General features: G+C 36.5%; 1 protein-coding gene across 1 annotated transcript in view; it reads right to left on the bottom strand.

The window, feature by feature from the left end:
* KPNA3 (karyopherin subunit alpha 3) overlaps nt 1–17148 on the bottom strand; it is a 49027-nt gene that overhangs the window by 7578 nt on the left and 24301 nt on the right. Inside the window, exons 9-11 of the mRNA XM_077752605.1 lie at nt 15734–15778; nt 2617–2748; nt 1537–1665 (exon numbers count right to left, since the gene is read on the bottom strand). Of these exons, the coding sequence (XP_077608731.1) occupies nt 1537–1665; nt 2617–2748; nt 15734–15778 (306 nt within the window). The remainder of the gene's footprint in view (nt 1–1536; nt 1666–2616; nt 2749–15733; nt 15779–17148) is intronic.

Below are 17148 nucleotides of genomic sequence, written 5' to 3'. Positions count from 1 at the left end.
TTGTGGGAAGATGTTAACAACTGGTATATCAGTGTTTAGAGTATATATGGGTATTCACTATACCATTTTTACAAATTTCTTATAGCTTTGCAAACTTTTAAACTAATAAGCAGAGGGAATAAACCTAAGTTTTATTCTACCCGAGGGTCCCATGATGATCCCAAGTCCAAATAACAAAAATGCTCAAGATAAAAAACTTCTAAGGAAATTAAGTGGCTGCTGAGGCTGAGCAAGTACGTATGTGAATCCTTTCCCCCCATGATACCTCACTTAGAGCATGCTGATCACAGAATTTCTCTGCACTCACTTCTGTCCAGCGGCCTCACTTCTCAGCTCTGTTTCCAATTATGGACTACATTTTGCTGTAAAAATCACCTATATTATTGAAATTTCTACAGTAAAAATAACTGGCCCAGAGTCTAAAAGACTCTGCCTTCTTTCCCTTCATTGGAGCAAATGCATTTATAAAATGCGTTTTTGACAACATACTTTTCTGTTAAGAATCCAACCGTCAAATTATAGTTGAGCAACTATATAAATATAGCTGAGACACACAAGAAATGATCAATTCTGCTGGTTTGGGGGATGGTGGCATTTCAGGCAGAAAAAACTACATTAAACGAAATGCAAATCAAATCCCTGAGACATCAATTCACACCTACTAGAGTGGCTATAATAACTTAAAAAAAGGAACTGGAACCCTCATACAGTACTTGTAGGAATGTAAAGTGGTACAGCCACTATGGAAAACAATTTGGCAGTTCCTCAAAAAGCTAAACATAGAATTACCATATGACTGGGCAGTTCTACTCCTAGATATATACCCAAAGGAACTGAAAGCAGGGACTCAAATAGACACTTGCATACCCATGTTCACCGCAACATTATTCACAACAGCAAACANAATATTTATTCAGCTATAAAAAGAAATGAAATCCTGACACATGCTTTGACATGGATGAACCTTAAAAATTGTATGCAATGTGAAATAAGACAGATACAAAAAGACTGAGGTACTTAAGTATATATTTAACAATTCACAGTAAGTTTGTATCTAAAGTTTGAAATTTTAAAAAAGACTTTTTTGATCCTTTAATTTAGGCATTTCATCTTTTGGTCCAATCTGATTTCATAGGGAAATTAAGTTATGATCTGTTTATAAAGGATACCAGCCATCCACTGAGAGATTTTGTATGGATTCTCACTTCGTGGGTACTAACTTACTGATCCTTGCTACTGCCCAATCTATTTAAATAAAAGCACTGGTTAGGATGAGCACTGGGTGTTCTATGGAAACCAACTTGACAATAAACTACTTGATAGCTAGCTAGCTAGCTAGCTAGATAAATGCACACACTGGTTACTTTATCAGGGCAGTACTTATAACAAAGTAACTGCAGAGGTGATCTGAAATAATTCTCATCTTAACTGCAATGCTTGAGAAGAAAATTATGATCAAACAGACAGCAACAGAAAACAAGGGACAGTTTATACAGAGAGAAAGAAATGCTCCAGTGAGGCTACTATGTGCCTTACCTTGTTTATCTTCTCTTTTGGGTGTGATAAGAGATTTGGGAAGTGTGACAGGACATCACAGTTGAGAACAACCTGGGTCTGCTCATCGGTGCCAGTCACTATGTTGCCAACTGCTCTGAGTGCTGCTGTCTGGGGTGGGAATAAAACACTTTCTATACATTTATCTGTTTATGAGGAAACGGATTCTATATTTTTCATAATCCTGAGAAAATGTAAAAATGCAAGGGGTGAATGATTAATACTTACTGTATTCTTAGAGAAAGTAGTATATAGAACTGAGAGGCAATTTTGAATTTTAAACAAGTCTTATAAAAAAAATGCAACTACACAGAAAAACTGTGTGAAAAACTACTGAAGGTTTTTTTTAAAAATTAAAAAAAATAAAAATTTAAAAAGTAAAGGTTCATTTTAACAGAAGCTATTTTTAATCAATTACTAGACGAGTCCCACAGAAACACTTTAATAAAGGTCTGGAATGGGCACACATTTCCATCTAGAAAGTCCCTTTGGTAGAAGTGGAATGAACATCTATCAGCCACCTACCCCTAATTAGAGTGAGAAGAATAAGGAGAAAATGAAGTTAGGGTGCTGTTGTCATTATTTGGACAGAAAAAAATGGGTCTTCAACTAAATCAGTGGCTCTAGATACTTAAGAAATAGACAGATTCATAAGCTATATAATAAGAATTAACAGAACTTTGTAATGGAGGGGAAAGGAAAGGAGGAATCAAGGTTTCAAGCTTGGACTATGTGGTCTACTGAAAGGAGATACATAAGGAGGAGCAGATTTGTGGGAGATGATGATATATTTTTTGTCTGGTTTAAATGGCAATGGAATGCTTGAAGAAGTTCTTAGAGGAGATGTCTAAGGGCTCAAGGACAACTGGGTATTGGGAGTCTGAAACTGCAAAATATCTGGGTGAGATAAATATTTGTAAACCAACAAAATGAGGTTCAATAAAACAATGGAGAAATATAGAAGATATGTACATATAGACCAAACTGAACTCTGGTTGTTCAAGTCAACAGGTTATAGCAAACAAAATTTTATACAGGTAAGAAAAATTTTTAAATACTTACTTGAACTTTCACTTCCTGGTGGCTCAGAAGGGGCACAAGAAATGGCACAACCCCTGAATCAATAACCATCTGTATCTGCTCATTACCTCCATCTGTCAGGTATGACAGAGCCCAAACAGTATCTACAAGAATCTACAGGAAGTAAAAAAGAATTACCAGTTATTGTTTTGAATGCTTAAAATACAGAACTCAGAGGTGGTAACATAAAAAGTAATTAAACTATGTTTTAGCTTGGTGGCAAAAACGTCTGCTTACTTGATAAGTCTACTAAGCAGCAGAGAACTCTCAATGCCTACCTCAGATCAATCACTCTACAAAATGAGACGAAGTGTGAGACAACTTCTACCCCATTTATGCATTTCTATACCAAATAGATGAATTTAAAAACAGGCAGAAAAGTTGTTCTCTCTGCCCCACAAAGTGAGTATCTAATAATCACAAGGAAACACTTGATATATAGAACAAGATACACCATGCTGCTTTACGTCTAGAAGAGACCAGAAAGGTCACCTGTCTATACCAGTGGTTTTCAAACATGCTTAGCAATATAGTTACTTCTTTAGACTATTAAAGTAAACAGATAAAAGAAGGAAGATGGCATTTTAACGTTGGAAAATTATTTGCAAAGCCCTTGAAAAAGGTGCCCAAATGAAGAGCACAGAGTATAAACCATGCCCAATGTGTAAGATTTCAAAGAAGAGGAGAGGTTAAGGAGAGTTAAGTGTTTAAAACTACCTCATATTAGTGGGACAGAGACCATGTGGCCCAAAAAGCCTACAATATCTGTCTTTTTCAGAAAAATCTGCTGACACCTTCTTCACTAGAGGATGGGCTTCATTCAACTAAGAGATGCTTGAGGAAACAGTTCATTACAGATCACAGACTAACAAAAGTGGAAATAAGAGGGGAGGAAAAATTTATAAAGGTAAATATTCTGAAAAACAGAAATACTGCAACTTGAAAGCTGGGACAGAAGAAAGCTGTGCGTGAGAGCTGAGCCCACCTCCCCCCCCGGCCCCACACACACAGCACTAAGGCCTCCCCACTGAAGGGGACCTGCGGGTGTGGTGTGTGTCAACAAACCCCGTCGACTACCTCGTGCGGCAGTAACAGGTAACAAGATTTAAATAGAAATTGTAGTCCCGTAACAGAACACCCAAAATGTGCAGGCTTACAAATGAAAACAACTTGTCATACCAGGAACAATCCAACTCAAAAGAGAAAAAAGAGAGTCAATAGATTCAATGCAGAGATGACAGAGACTGACATTCTCTGACAAAGGTTTAAAGTAACTATCATAAAAATACTTCAGTGAACATTGTGAACATATTTAAAACAACTAAATATAGGAAATCGCAGCAAAGAACAGGAGACATAAAGGAGAACCAAACAAATTTTTAAAAAAGTTTTTGTTTATTTATTTTGAGAGAAAAGAGAAAAAGTATGAGGAGGAGAGGGACAGAAAAAAAGGGAGTGAGAATTCCAAGGAGGCGCTGCTCCTCCAGTGCAGAGCCCAACATGAAGCTCAAACTCCCAAACTGTGAGATCACAACTTAAGTCAGATACTTAACCAACTGAGCCACCCAAGTGCTCCCCAAACATGATCATTTTAAACTAAAAAATTCAGTAATCCAAATTTAAAACTCACTGTTAAAATGGAGAAAGAGAAAAAAACAATCAACAAACTCAAAAGATAGATCAATACAAATCATTCAATCTGAATAACAGGAAAACAAACATCAAAAAAGACTGCTAAGAGGGCCCTCAGGGTGGCTCAGCTGGTAAGGCTTAGCATCTGAGTCTTTGTTTCAGCTCAGGTCATGATCCCACGGTTGGTCGGTCAGGTGGTCATCATGAAATCGAGCCCAGCATCAACCTCTCTCTCTGCCCTTCCCCCATTAGCGCTCTCTCTCAAAATAAATATTTTTAAAAAGATTGCACAAAACCACACCGAGACACCACCTCACACCAGCCGAAGTGGCTAATATTTACAGTTCAGGAAACAACAGATGCTGGTGAGGATGTGGAGAAATGGGAGCCCTCTTGCACTGTTGGTGGGAACGCAAACTGGTACAACCGTTCTGGAAAACAGTGTGGCAGTTCCTCAAAAAATTAAAAATAATTACCCTACAACCCAGCAATGGCACTCCTAGGAATTTATCCAAAGGATACAGAAGTGCTGATTCATAGGGGCACATGTACCACAATGTTTACGGCAGCACTTTCAACAACAGTCAAATCATGGAAAGAGCCCAAATGTCCATTAACTGATGAATGGATAAAGAAGATGTGGTTTATATATACAATGGAACACTACTTGGCAATGAGAAAGAATGAAATCTTGCCATTTGCAACAATGTGAATGGAACTGGAGGGTATTATGCTAAGTGAAGTAAGTCAGCCAGAGAGACAAATGTCATATGTTTTCACTCATATGTGGAACTTGAGAAACTTAACAGAAGACCACGGGGGAAGGGAAGGGGAAAAAATAGTTTCAAACAGAAGGAGGCAAACCCATAAGACTTTTAAATACAGAGAACTAAAGGTTGATGGGGGCTGGGGGAGAGAGGAAAATGGATGATGGGCATTGAAGAGGGCATTTGTTGGGACAAACACTAGGTGTTGTATATAAGTGATAAATCACAGGAATCTATTTCTGAAACCAAGAGCACAATGTATATACTGTATGTTAGCTAACTTGACAATAAATTATATTTTTAAAAAAATCACAAAGAAATACAGAGAGTTTCAGAGATTTGTGAAACAATAACAGAAGATCTAACGCTTGTGTCATCAGAGTCCCAGTAGAAGTGCAGCTGAATAAATATTTAAAGAAATAATGGCAGAAAATACCCTAAATTTGGCAAAAGACATAAGCCTAACGATTCAAAAATGAGAGATGAGGCAAGACAAAAGAGAAAAAAGAATAAAGTTCATCAATTATTGTATTAGATAATAGTCAACAAACACTATCTGTCAAACCAGAGTAAAAGAAAAGAGCATTATAAAGGTATAAATAAAAAGGTAACATTAGAACAAAATGAACCTTCCTAAATAACAAAATGAAAAAAAAGCACACCAAATAAAAAATAAAACACAGATACAAAATACAAAATAATGTGACAGAGCTAAAACCAAACATATCAAACAATGTGAACAGTCTTAACTCACCTATAAACAAGAAAAAGATTCTTAAATTGGTTCCCAAAACAGAACCCAACTCTCTGCTGTGTACAAGAGACACATCTAAAATTAAGTAATTCAAAAAGGCTAAAAATAAAAGAATGAACTAAGGTACACCAAGTAAACAATCAGAAAACAGAGACTACAATCCTGTTAGTAGACCAGAACTTTGGCTAAAAAGCATTACAAAGAACAAATAAGGCTACTTTATAAAGCTAAATCCTACAATTTACAGTAAAGAAATAACAGTTATAAAATCTATCCACCAAATAACCCTGCAAACACAATTACATAGCATAAACTAAAAGGATGTAAGACAAAAATGTAAAAATATGAGTAATCGATTTTCACACACAGATTTTCAGTATGAGAGAAGTAAAAAATGAAGATACAGATCTTATGAATATATATTGAAATTTATATCTTGATAAATAGATAATATAATTTGCATATGGAATATAAAAATCATGTTAGGTCCAAAGAAAACATCAATAAATTACATAAGTCAGAAATACTATAAAATTATTACAACACAAAAAGCTAGACATTAATAAAATAAAAACCTAAAAGGCTTTTCTGTGTGGAAATTTAAGAGCCATATTACAACTCTTGGATGAAAGAGAAAATACCCAAAAAACTAAATGTTGAAAAAATTACAATGAAAACACTACATCCTAGTAAACAACGAATTTATTAAAGCAGTGATCAATGGAAAGTTCATATCCCTAAAAATTTATACAACTAAAAGGATGCAAATAAATAAATCCCATATCAAAAGCTAGAAAATGAATAGTAAATAGTACATGGAAGTAGAGCTGAAAATCTAGATGAAATGAGTAATTTCCTAGGGCAATGGTTTAGAAAAACTGATCTCTGAACACATAGCTTAAGCAAGTCAATTCCCACAGCAAAGATAAAGAAAATTATCAAGGAACTAACCCCACACAAAGTACCAAGACCCGAACATTTCAAAGGCAAAACTACCAAGTTTCAAAGATCGGATAGCCCCAATGCTACATAAATTGTTTCAGAGCATAAAAAATAAAGGAAGCATAATGTTAATACCTAAACTTCAAAAAAGCAATAAAAATATAATATTAATACCTAGTAAAGATAGCATAAAGACCACAGACCAAGTATCACTTAGGTGAATACTGGTGCAAAAAATTCTAAATAAAACATCAGTGAATACGATCCAATACTACACTAAGAAAACAATATATGATGATCAAATGGAATTATTTAAGAAATGCAAAGAAAGTTCAATTTTAGAAATATCATTTCTATGTCATATTAATAGATTTAAGGAGAAAAATCCTGATCTCCACAGCCACTGAAAAATTAAACACCCATTCTTAAATATTTTTAATGTTTATTTTTGAGAGAGAGAGAGAGAGAGAGAGACAGAGACTCTGCATGTGTATGTGAGTGGGGGAGGGGTAGAGAGAGCTGGAGACACAGAATCTGAAGCAGGCTCCAGGCTCTGAACTGTCAGTAAAGAGCCCAAAGTGGGGCCCGAACTCACGAACTGTGAGATTGTGACCTAAGCAGAAGTCAGTTGCCCAACCGACTGAGCCACCCAGGTGCCCTTAAACACTCTTCTTGATGTCAAAACTCAAAATTGGATTTTATGGAAATTTCCTTAACATAGTTAAAAATTTATTACCTCAGGAAAATAATTTAGATTCAACAAAAGATTGATAAATTTGATCACATAAAAAGCAAGAAGTCTGCATGGCAAAATATAAAAAGACAAAAGACAAATTAAGAGAGTATCTGAAATACATATCACAGAGAGCTAATATCTTTAATATATAAAGAGCTCTTAAAAACTAAGAGAAAAAGACCAAAAATCTGATAGAAAAGCAGGCAATAAATACAACAAACAGGCTACTTGGAAAGATATAAAAATGGCCCTAAATATACAACATCATGTCCAACTTCACTCATTTAAAACAATGAAAATTAGGGGCGCCTGGGCGGCTCAGTTGGTCATGGATCCAACTTCAGCTCAGGTCATGGTCTCACAGTTCATGAGTTCGAGACCCGCATCGGGCTCTGTGCTGACAGCTCAGAGCCTGGAGACTGCTTCAGATTCTGTGTCTCCCTCTCTGCCCCTCCTCTGCTCCCATTCTGTCTGTCTCACTCTCTCTCAAAAATAAACATTAAAAAAAAATTAAAAAAAAAAAAGAACTGCAAATTAAAACTGATATACAGTTTTTTACCCATTAGATGGGCAAAATTTTTAAATGTGACACATGCTATTTGTAAGGCTATGGAGAAAGTCACTTTTGTATGGTGCTGCTGGAAATACAAAATGGCACAGCCTCTAAGACAAGGAATTTGGGCAGTATATAAGAAAATTACAGTGCATTCATTCTTTGACCTAGCAATCCTGCTTGTAGGGATTTACTCTTAAGTGTATCCCCAATAATACGAAAATACACAAGATTATTTACTGCTACATTATTTATATTTACAAAATTCAGGAAACAGCCCAAGTACCTATCCATAATAGTGTGTCTGAATAAACCATGTTCACAAAACAATACTAGGTGACTTGGCCTGTGTTTTAGGAGGCTGCTCACCTTTTCCCCCCCCCTCATGTGGCACCCGCTACTAGCAGAAAATCACTTTTTTCTATTATACGGAGGATTAGAAAAATGAAATATTTAAGGTTTCTAAGCTAAGGTCAGTGAATAATTTTCAGTGGGATCTCCGGGACAGTATCTCAAAAACTGATGGGGGAAGGTAGGCTACAGCAAAGTCAGGCCTCCTGAAACTGCAGACTCCTCTAGTCTCTCTTTTTGTTTAGTAATATACTGGGTCTTCAATGAAAATTTCATGTGGAAAAAAGCTCTCAAAACTTTTAAATTCACAGCATAAAATTATCAGGCCACTCTAGCTTCTTCTGTTTTCATCAAAATTTTCTTTCCTCATCTCCATTATCAGGCTAACAACTGTTCTATGTCTCTGATGTTTATAATTTTACCTCTTGTTGCCTCTTCCCATTTGAGGTGCTTCTGCTCTTTTACACCTTCTCCCTCTACTATTCTTTTTTCTTGGATTTCCCCTTTTCTTGATTTGTATGCTAAACTACCTGGCTCTTACAGCCGCTAACAGTCAAGGAGTGTACTCTTTTCCTTCTAGCCAGTAATCTGATTAATGATGTTCCAACAAAGTCTTCAGCATCCTGGTCTACTTTAATTATTTACCACATTCATGTCTGTTTTTCTCTGCTAGAAAGCTTTAAAAGTTTTTACTTCAGACAATATTTCATATATTTAAAGACTGCCAGGAAAGCTGATCTCCAGACACACAAGAGAAAGCACATATGCACTCATACAAAAGACTGACAACTCTACATGGTTAATGTTTTGAAGTAACAATCTTCTTGAAAACTAGTGTATGAACCAAAGGACAATCTCTAGCAACACCAAGTCTTCCAACAAGCATATGCTCAGCTCAAAGACCTTCACTGGTCTCCACTCCAAATAAATGTGCTAACAAATAATGTCCTGTTAGGTACTATTACTGAAAATGCTATTAACATGTACAGCATTTTCTAGAAGATTAGATGTCTGTGGAATGTCTATGAAATGTCAACTTCACACATGCTTCAGAGACAACTAGAGCTGAATCAAGTTACAAGTATATACTTACATTTCATCCATATATGCAATAAAGGGTAACTTAGGAGACCTGAGGTACTCACATTCTACACATTCCAAAGAAAGAACTGGCCCTTGATCAGCTCCTTTGAGATAACCTCTGAACTCTTGGGTTATACTGCCTAATGATGTTGTATACCTCAGATCTTGGGCAAACAGCTATGTAACAGTGTGATTTTATGGTGAGTACCTCTTTTAGTTTGCTTGAGGTTGTGGGACACACTTGTATCAGTTTGACCTCCAGAAGAGGATGAAGCCTGAGTAGGTAAGGGCCATCATATGGGCTGGGCTGTCCATGCTTATGTGACTGACTGCCAGTACACATCTGCACACCAAAGCTCAGAAGGTTCCTGGTTAGCAGTATTTCACGTGTTCATATGTGTCACCCATGACTGTCGGGAAAATAAAGCACTGTCCTTACAAGTCTACCGGGAGAGGAGAACTGGAAGCTTGCATCTGGTTTCTCCTAAACTCTGCCTTCTGTGCTTTTCGCCTTTGTTGATTTTAATCTTGTGACATAATAGGAAATACATATATTTATATATGTAAGTAGTATATTTATATATAGGTGTCTGCCTCTGATTCCTGGCACAGAGGTGCTAAAACCTGGTAGTTTTTAAAGTTATAAGAGTACTAGGAGCTTCTCTTGTTCTAGTATTTGCCTTTAACCCTGTCCCTGACACAGGGCTCCTAAACTCTTATAAACTCCTAAGTGGTAAGAGCAGTAGTAGGAGCAATCTTCTACTGAGGTGACTTTGGGTGAGCTCCTGGATGGGTACTGGTTGCCAGAAAGACCAAGCCTTAATCAGAAGTTTTGGAGTTTTCAACCCTATACCTCATCCTCCAGAGAGGGGAGAAGGGCTGGAAATAGAGTTAATGATCGATCATGCCTACATGAGGAAACCTCCATAAAAATTCCAATAGGACAGAGTTCAGTAAGTTTCCAGGTAGGTAAACAGGTCCCCGCCAGAAGGGTGGTGCACCCTACCTCCACGAGGACAGGGCTCCTGCCTCAGGGCCCTCGTAGACCTTGCCCTATGGATCTCTTGACTGTTTGTTCATCTGTAGCATTTATCATCTCCTTTAGTAAACTGGCAAATATAAGTATTACCCTGGGTTCTGTGAGCCACTTTGATAAATTAACCTAATCAAACCCAAGGAGGGGGTTGTTGGAACTTCCAGTCTATAGCCAGTCTGTCATAAGCACAGGTGATAGCCTGGGCTTGCGACTGGCATCTTTAGTGTGCATGTCTTGGGGTGGGTTGGGAAAATCTGGAAGAGCTGAGCATTTAACCTGTGGGCCCCGACACTCTCTCCAGGCAGACCATGTCACAATCAAATTAAATTGTAGGATACCCACTTGCTGTCAGAGACTTGGCTTCTGTTGTGGGGAAAACTCCCACACATGTGGCGACCACAAGTGTCAGAAGTGCAGTGTTCTGTGTGAGTAATAAAGGAGACATACTAAAGATAAACACACAGCCAGGAAGAACTAGGTTTTTTTCTACATAGAAAAGAAAAAATGGAGTTTCTCCTAAATGAATCTGTATCCTTTTGTGGTAATGAACTATAAGCATGAGTGTAACAGCTTTTCAGTAATTGTTTCTAGCAGTTCACTGGACCTGAGGGTGGTCTCCAGGATCCCTGACATGCTTATCATCCAGTGTCACTAACAATCAAGTCTTTACACATAACCAATCTGCTACAACTGTTTAATTTCATTTGTACTAGCAGTAAAATAAGCTAGATTTGTATCAAATGTTAGGTAACACTAAAAATTGTCTAGGCATGTCAAGCCATGGGTGAACAACTTCAAAAAGGGCTGGAATGCTACAGAATCACTGCAACTGCAAATTAGCTTTGAGAAACACAATAACCAGAAAGCAATAAACACAGACTAACCTGAATCAGTCCAGATGTCTTCTCTAGTCCTAAGGGTCAATATTTAGTTTTTCTCCTAATGTCACACAGGCATATTATAGTCCAGAAACCAACAGATTATCTCCACACCCCAACCCAGCTTCTCCAGTGTTCTCACTAGTCACTATCCCATAAATTAAGTCATTCCTGCTGTTTCATTCCTTTGCCTGCTGCTATTCTTATTTTCGTTGTGTTCTACACCCTAAAACCCAAATTAGAAAGCTGGAAAATATCCCTCCCTGACTTCCTCTTTTCTTAACACCCACATCAAACCCAGCAAATTTATCATCAAAAAATTTTGCAAGTTTTCTCTTGTCTTCCTAACGTCTGAGCTCTAACACTGATGCTAATTTTCTCTCATCCATACTACAAAGTCACCACTGATTTGTCTTCCCAACTTTACTTTCGCCTAAAATCTACACTCCATTTATTAAGTGAATCATCAATCCAGAACACAAATTAGACCATTATTCTTTGGTTCACTATCAGCTACATAAAAAGGATATGTGGCTCTTAAGGTAGTATACAAGATGTTGTGTGATTCAGAAACTGCTAAATTTCTGCCATATTTCCCCTCAATCTTTGTTTTATACCTTATTCTTCCATCTCTCTAGTTTTAACAACTCCTTTGCTGGCTCTTCTTCTCTTGCTGCCACTGCTCAAATGCAGAGAATTTCTCAGAATTCAATTTTTAGCCCCTTTTCCATATTCTCATGAATCCCCTAAATACTGACAGATCTCAAATCTGTATTGCCTTTTCCTTCTTGAAATACTGCTATGGAGGAACAACAAGTAAACCAGAATCAATGTGTCTGCCCTACAATAAATTCATTACCTTCCTCTACCAGTCTCACCCTTTTGCTTTACTCCTTCTGATGGTTACGGCATGATTATCTATGAGGACTGCTAAATTAGAAACCAAAGTAATTTTTACTTTTCCTTCACTTTGATCCTTTCCTCTTAAAGTCCTACTTATTTTATCTCTTAACATTCAAACTTTTCCTCTCTTAGCCATTACGGTCTCTAGTTCAGGCCTTCATCAACTTCTTTAAACCTACTATGACAGCAAAATAGGCCTACTTACATTCATACTTTCCCCAGTCCAAACCCTGTGTATCTCTTCTAAGCTATTTGACCTTAACAGATATGAGCACATCATTCCTGTATTTAAAATTTTTCAATGACTCTGCATTGATTTCAAGATAAAGCCAAAACTCCTTAACACAGGATTCAAAACCCTGCAACTTAACTCCCCAGTAAATGTGTTGGGGTTATTAATTACCTGTATTCTCTAAACCTCCTAAGTATTCTCTTGAGTCTTTAATATTTTTCTCCTCATATACATGACTTTTCAACTTAACAGTATACTACTCATTCCAGCTGTGTAACATCAGACAGATTAGTTACTTATTAGCTACGTGCCTCTTTTACCACATTTGTAAGAGGGAGATAATGATGGTACCAATCTCATTTTTGTAAGGAATAAATGAATTAACATATGAAAAGTGCTTAAACTAGTGCCTGGCACATTTTCAACCCTTAATAAATGCTAGCTATTAAAATAATCATCTTTGTTACCACCACCTCTACCACCATCCTTCTCCATATGATGCTTATTTGAAATGTTACTTTCTCAGTGAAGCTTTCGGGTTGCCAGAGAGAACATGTGCTCTCATAACAGCATTTCAATCATTCCTCTATTTCACCTGTGTTTTGTTTGGTTTGTTTCATATCATGTGTGTTTATGTGATCATGGTATGAAAAAGGACAGGCCTTGGACTTAGCTTCAAGCCTTGGCTATGGCCCTTATTCATCATATGGGCCTCAGGTTATTTTACTGAGTTTCAAACTCCTTATTTGTAAAATAGGAGAATAAAAATTATCACACAACAGTGCTGAAAAGGTAAAAGGAAATTACAGAAAGAGATCCAGCACAGCAAGTCATTGACAAAAGTTCACTCCTTTCAAGTCTTTTTGCCCACTACTAATGTTAAGGTCTTAGAAGGCAGGGTCTATAGGTCTTATCTTTGAGCCTACAATCCACAGCACAATTCTGGCTTAAGTGGAACAATCCATGAGTATCTGTTAAACTCGACAAATATACCTATATCTACAGCGCTTTGCCATTTTAATACCCCTGGCTTTCAATTTTTTTCTTAAATGTTTATTTTTGAGAGAGAGACAGAGCATGAGCAGGGGAGAAGCAGAGACAGAGAGGGAGACACAGAATTTGAAGCAGGTTCCAGGCTCTGAGCTGTCAGCACAGAGCCCAACACAGTACTCGAACTCAAGAACCGCGAGAGATCACAACGTAAGCCGAAGTTGGACACTTAACTGACTAAGCCACCCAGGTGATCCCTGGCTTTCAAATAAACATGATCAGTAGATGGTGGAAGCTTTATTTGGCTGTAGTCAATTCCATAATGTCCTCGGACAAAAGTCTTGATGGCAATATCAAACATTGTTTATTTTCTCTTTAATGTCAGAATGCTTAAAATTAAATTTATCATTCAACAGTAAATTTAGCAACAAATTAGTTTTTTATATAATTTTACTCCTTATTTTTCTTAATATTTTTAAATGTTTTTATTTATTTCTGAGAGAGACAGAGAGACAGAGTAAGCAGGGGAGGGTCAGAGAGAGGGGGAGATACAGAATCTGAAGCAGGCCCCAGGCTCTGAGCTAGCACAGAGCCCGACACAGGGCTCGAACCCATGAACTGTGAGATCATTACCTGAGCCAAAGTTGGACGCTTAACCAACTGAGCCACGAAGGCGCCCCTCCTTCTTTCTCTTAAGATACTTTTTTTTTTTTTTTGCCTTTTGCTAAGTCACTTTAATATTTTTTGAAAATAGGATAGTATATAGCTAAAGAGGTTTCACTTAATTTTTATGGTATTTTGGGCTAATATGTCACAAATGGACAGTTACTTTAGTTGCAAAAGTATTCCTTCCTAAGAGCTTAAAGTTCTAAAATAAACTAAAGAAATGTGGTACAATGTTAGCGTAGATGTATTTTCTTCATTGCAATAACAAATCATACTCATAATTGTGGCATAGGCACATTCATATTATGTATGTATGTAAACACAGGATTATAAAAACACAAACACAGAACAAATCAGAAAGAGATCTTAGCTGAAACAAGAGATGCCAAATCTAAGCACTAGAATTAATACCAGATTCCCTGAAATTTATTCATTATTTTACCCCATGGAAGAGTAACATTTTGCATTGCTACACTAAGGAGAGTTTTCAGATTATCTAATTAAAAAAATTTGCCAGAATATACATAGGAAATTCTTAAGTAAATCTCATGTAATGACCAACTCATCTAAAAATGCCTTTGCATTTAAAACTATACTGGATATTCTTCAATACTGTACCTCCAAGTGTTGTCTTGTGGGACAGTATGGTTTCAGAGAAACCACACAAGATCTGTCATCAGAAGATCTCAGTTTTGAATATCAACTATGACTCTTATAAGCCCTGCAACTTTGGATAAGTCACTTAATCTTTCCCTGGGGCTCAGTTTTTTACTCAGTAAAATGGTGACAATATCTATCCTATTATAAGATCAAATGAAGAGCACCTGGGTAGATCAGTGGGTTAAGTGTCTGACTCTTAATTGCAGCTCAGGGCATGATCTCATGGTTTGTGGGATCGAGCCCCATGTAGAGCTCTGTGCTGACAGTGAGGAGCATGTTTGGGATTCTCTCTCTCCCTTAGTCTCTGCCTCTCCCTGGTTCAGACTCTCTAAATAAACAAACAAACAAACAAACATACATACATAAAAAAAAAAGAATCAAAGGAGATTTAAAGAAATATGGAGGTGCTTTCTAAATTTTGTTTAATGTTTATTTATTTTTGAGAGAGAGAAAGAGCATGAGTGGAAGACGGGCAGAGAGAGAGGAAGACACAAAATCTGACACAGGTTTCAGGCTCTGAGTTGTCAGCAGAGCTTAATGCAGGGTTCAAACTCATAAACTGCAAGACCATAACCTGAGCCGAAGTCAGAAGCCCAAAAGACTAAGCCACCTGGGCACCTCATGAAGGTGCTTTGTAAATATTTTACCTCTTTTTAAATACCAAAACTTTAAAATACATCAATGATACAGATATATTATATATGTGAATCTTCTCCAAAATTAGCATTATTGCTGTCTGGATGATTTAAGATATAAATTTAATATAACCTTAATCCTGTTACTGAAAAACAGTTACACGCTGTGGAAGCTTCACAAGTTAAAATATATGCTGACACTTACAAAAGTCTAAACAATAAATAAACTTTCCAGTCCCATCAAGAGCAAAATCCCAAATCTAAGCTTCTCCATTACTTACGTTTATGTCTGTATGGTATATGAGGACACATAATGCTGGCAAAATCTGAGGAAAGAAGATAAACAATAAATAACACAGAGTTGATGAATACGTCTTTGTAAAAATGAATGAGTGTGATACAAAAAGCACTAAATACTATTTGCAGAGCAAGAAAAGAAAACATTAAATTTGTTTGAATCTCTATTAGGAAAATGGAAATCTGGTAAATTCAATCTGAAAAACCAAAAACATACTTCAGATATCCAATTAAAACATCCAAATAAGTGTGGCAGAGATTAATGTACCTTAAAAGAAAAACAGTTTTCAGTAACTTTCTTTATGACATATAATGTCAAGTGGAAAGAATGGAGATGAAACTATACAAAATAGCTATCTAAAAAAAGCTATTTTTTTAAGGATTTTATTTTTAAGTAATCTTTAACACCCAATGTGGGGCTCAAACGTACAACTGTAATATCAAGAGTCACATGCTCCACCAACTGAGCCAGCCAGGCACACCTAAAAAAAGCTATTCTTTTTTAATTAATTTATTTTTAACTTATTATTTTATTTTTTTAATTTACAGGAGAGAGAGAGAGATAGGATGAACAGGGGAGGGTCAGAGAGAGGGAGACACAGAATCTGAAACAGGCTCCAGGCTCTGAGCTGGCTGTCAGCAGAAAGCCCAATGCGGGGCTTGAACCCATGAACCGCGAGATCATGACCTGAGCCGAAGTCTGATGCTCAACTGAGCCAACCAGGTGTCCCTAAAAAAAAGCTATTCTTAAAACTGTCATCTCACTTACCTGTCTAAAGTAAAATAAGATTTTATTTAATAAGCTACTTGAGTCAAATTAAAGTTTCTGGCTCCATATTTAGTCAAGAAAATCACAATCAGTACAAAGTATACAGTTTGCTGAATTCAGGGCTTAAAGGCTTTTTTCTTTTTTTTTTTTTTTAAATCTGGGAGGAAGGAGGTGGAATCACATTAAGTATCCTTTCCATAATAGCACAATGCAGCAGAAGCTGGCGTAAGATGTCAATTATAAAGATTCACAGTTAACATTTTTTGACACAGTTAAGTGATTAAAGGAAGAATTTTTAAAAACTTAAAATATTCAGATCCATTTACAAATTAAGTGTAAATAGAAAATTTTCTACTTTGTTTTAATAAGTTTAATGCAAAGCATGTCACACATTTAAGAACACTAATGTTGTCAGAAATCTAAGGAAATTTCAATTGGATTTAATGTAAATTCATTCAAGAACATTTGAATTTAAATACACTAGGTTTTATCTGCAGCAATCCTTTATTTTTTTTCTTTTTAGCAGTAAACCAACAATGCAATGTAGTAATACAATTTCTGAGATTTGACTCTCTCCCTTTTGTATTTTTCTTTTTGAAAGTTTGTTTTCTTTTTATGAAAACAGTCATT

This window comes from Crocuta crocuta, unplaced genomic scaffold (genome assembly GCF_008692635.1).
Source record: "Crocuta crocuta isolate KB4526 unplaced genomic scaffold, BGI_CrCroc_1.0 scaffold190, whole genome shotgun sequence".
NCBI lineage: Eukaryota > Metazoa > Chordata > Mammalia > Carnivora > Hyaenidae > Crocuta > Crocuta crocuta.
Note: the sequence above shows the minus strand (reverse complement) of the source record. Positions and strands in the feature narration are given on the sequence as shown.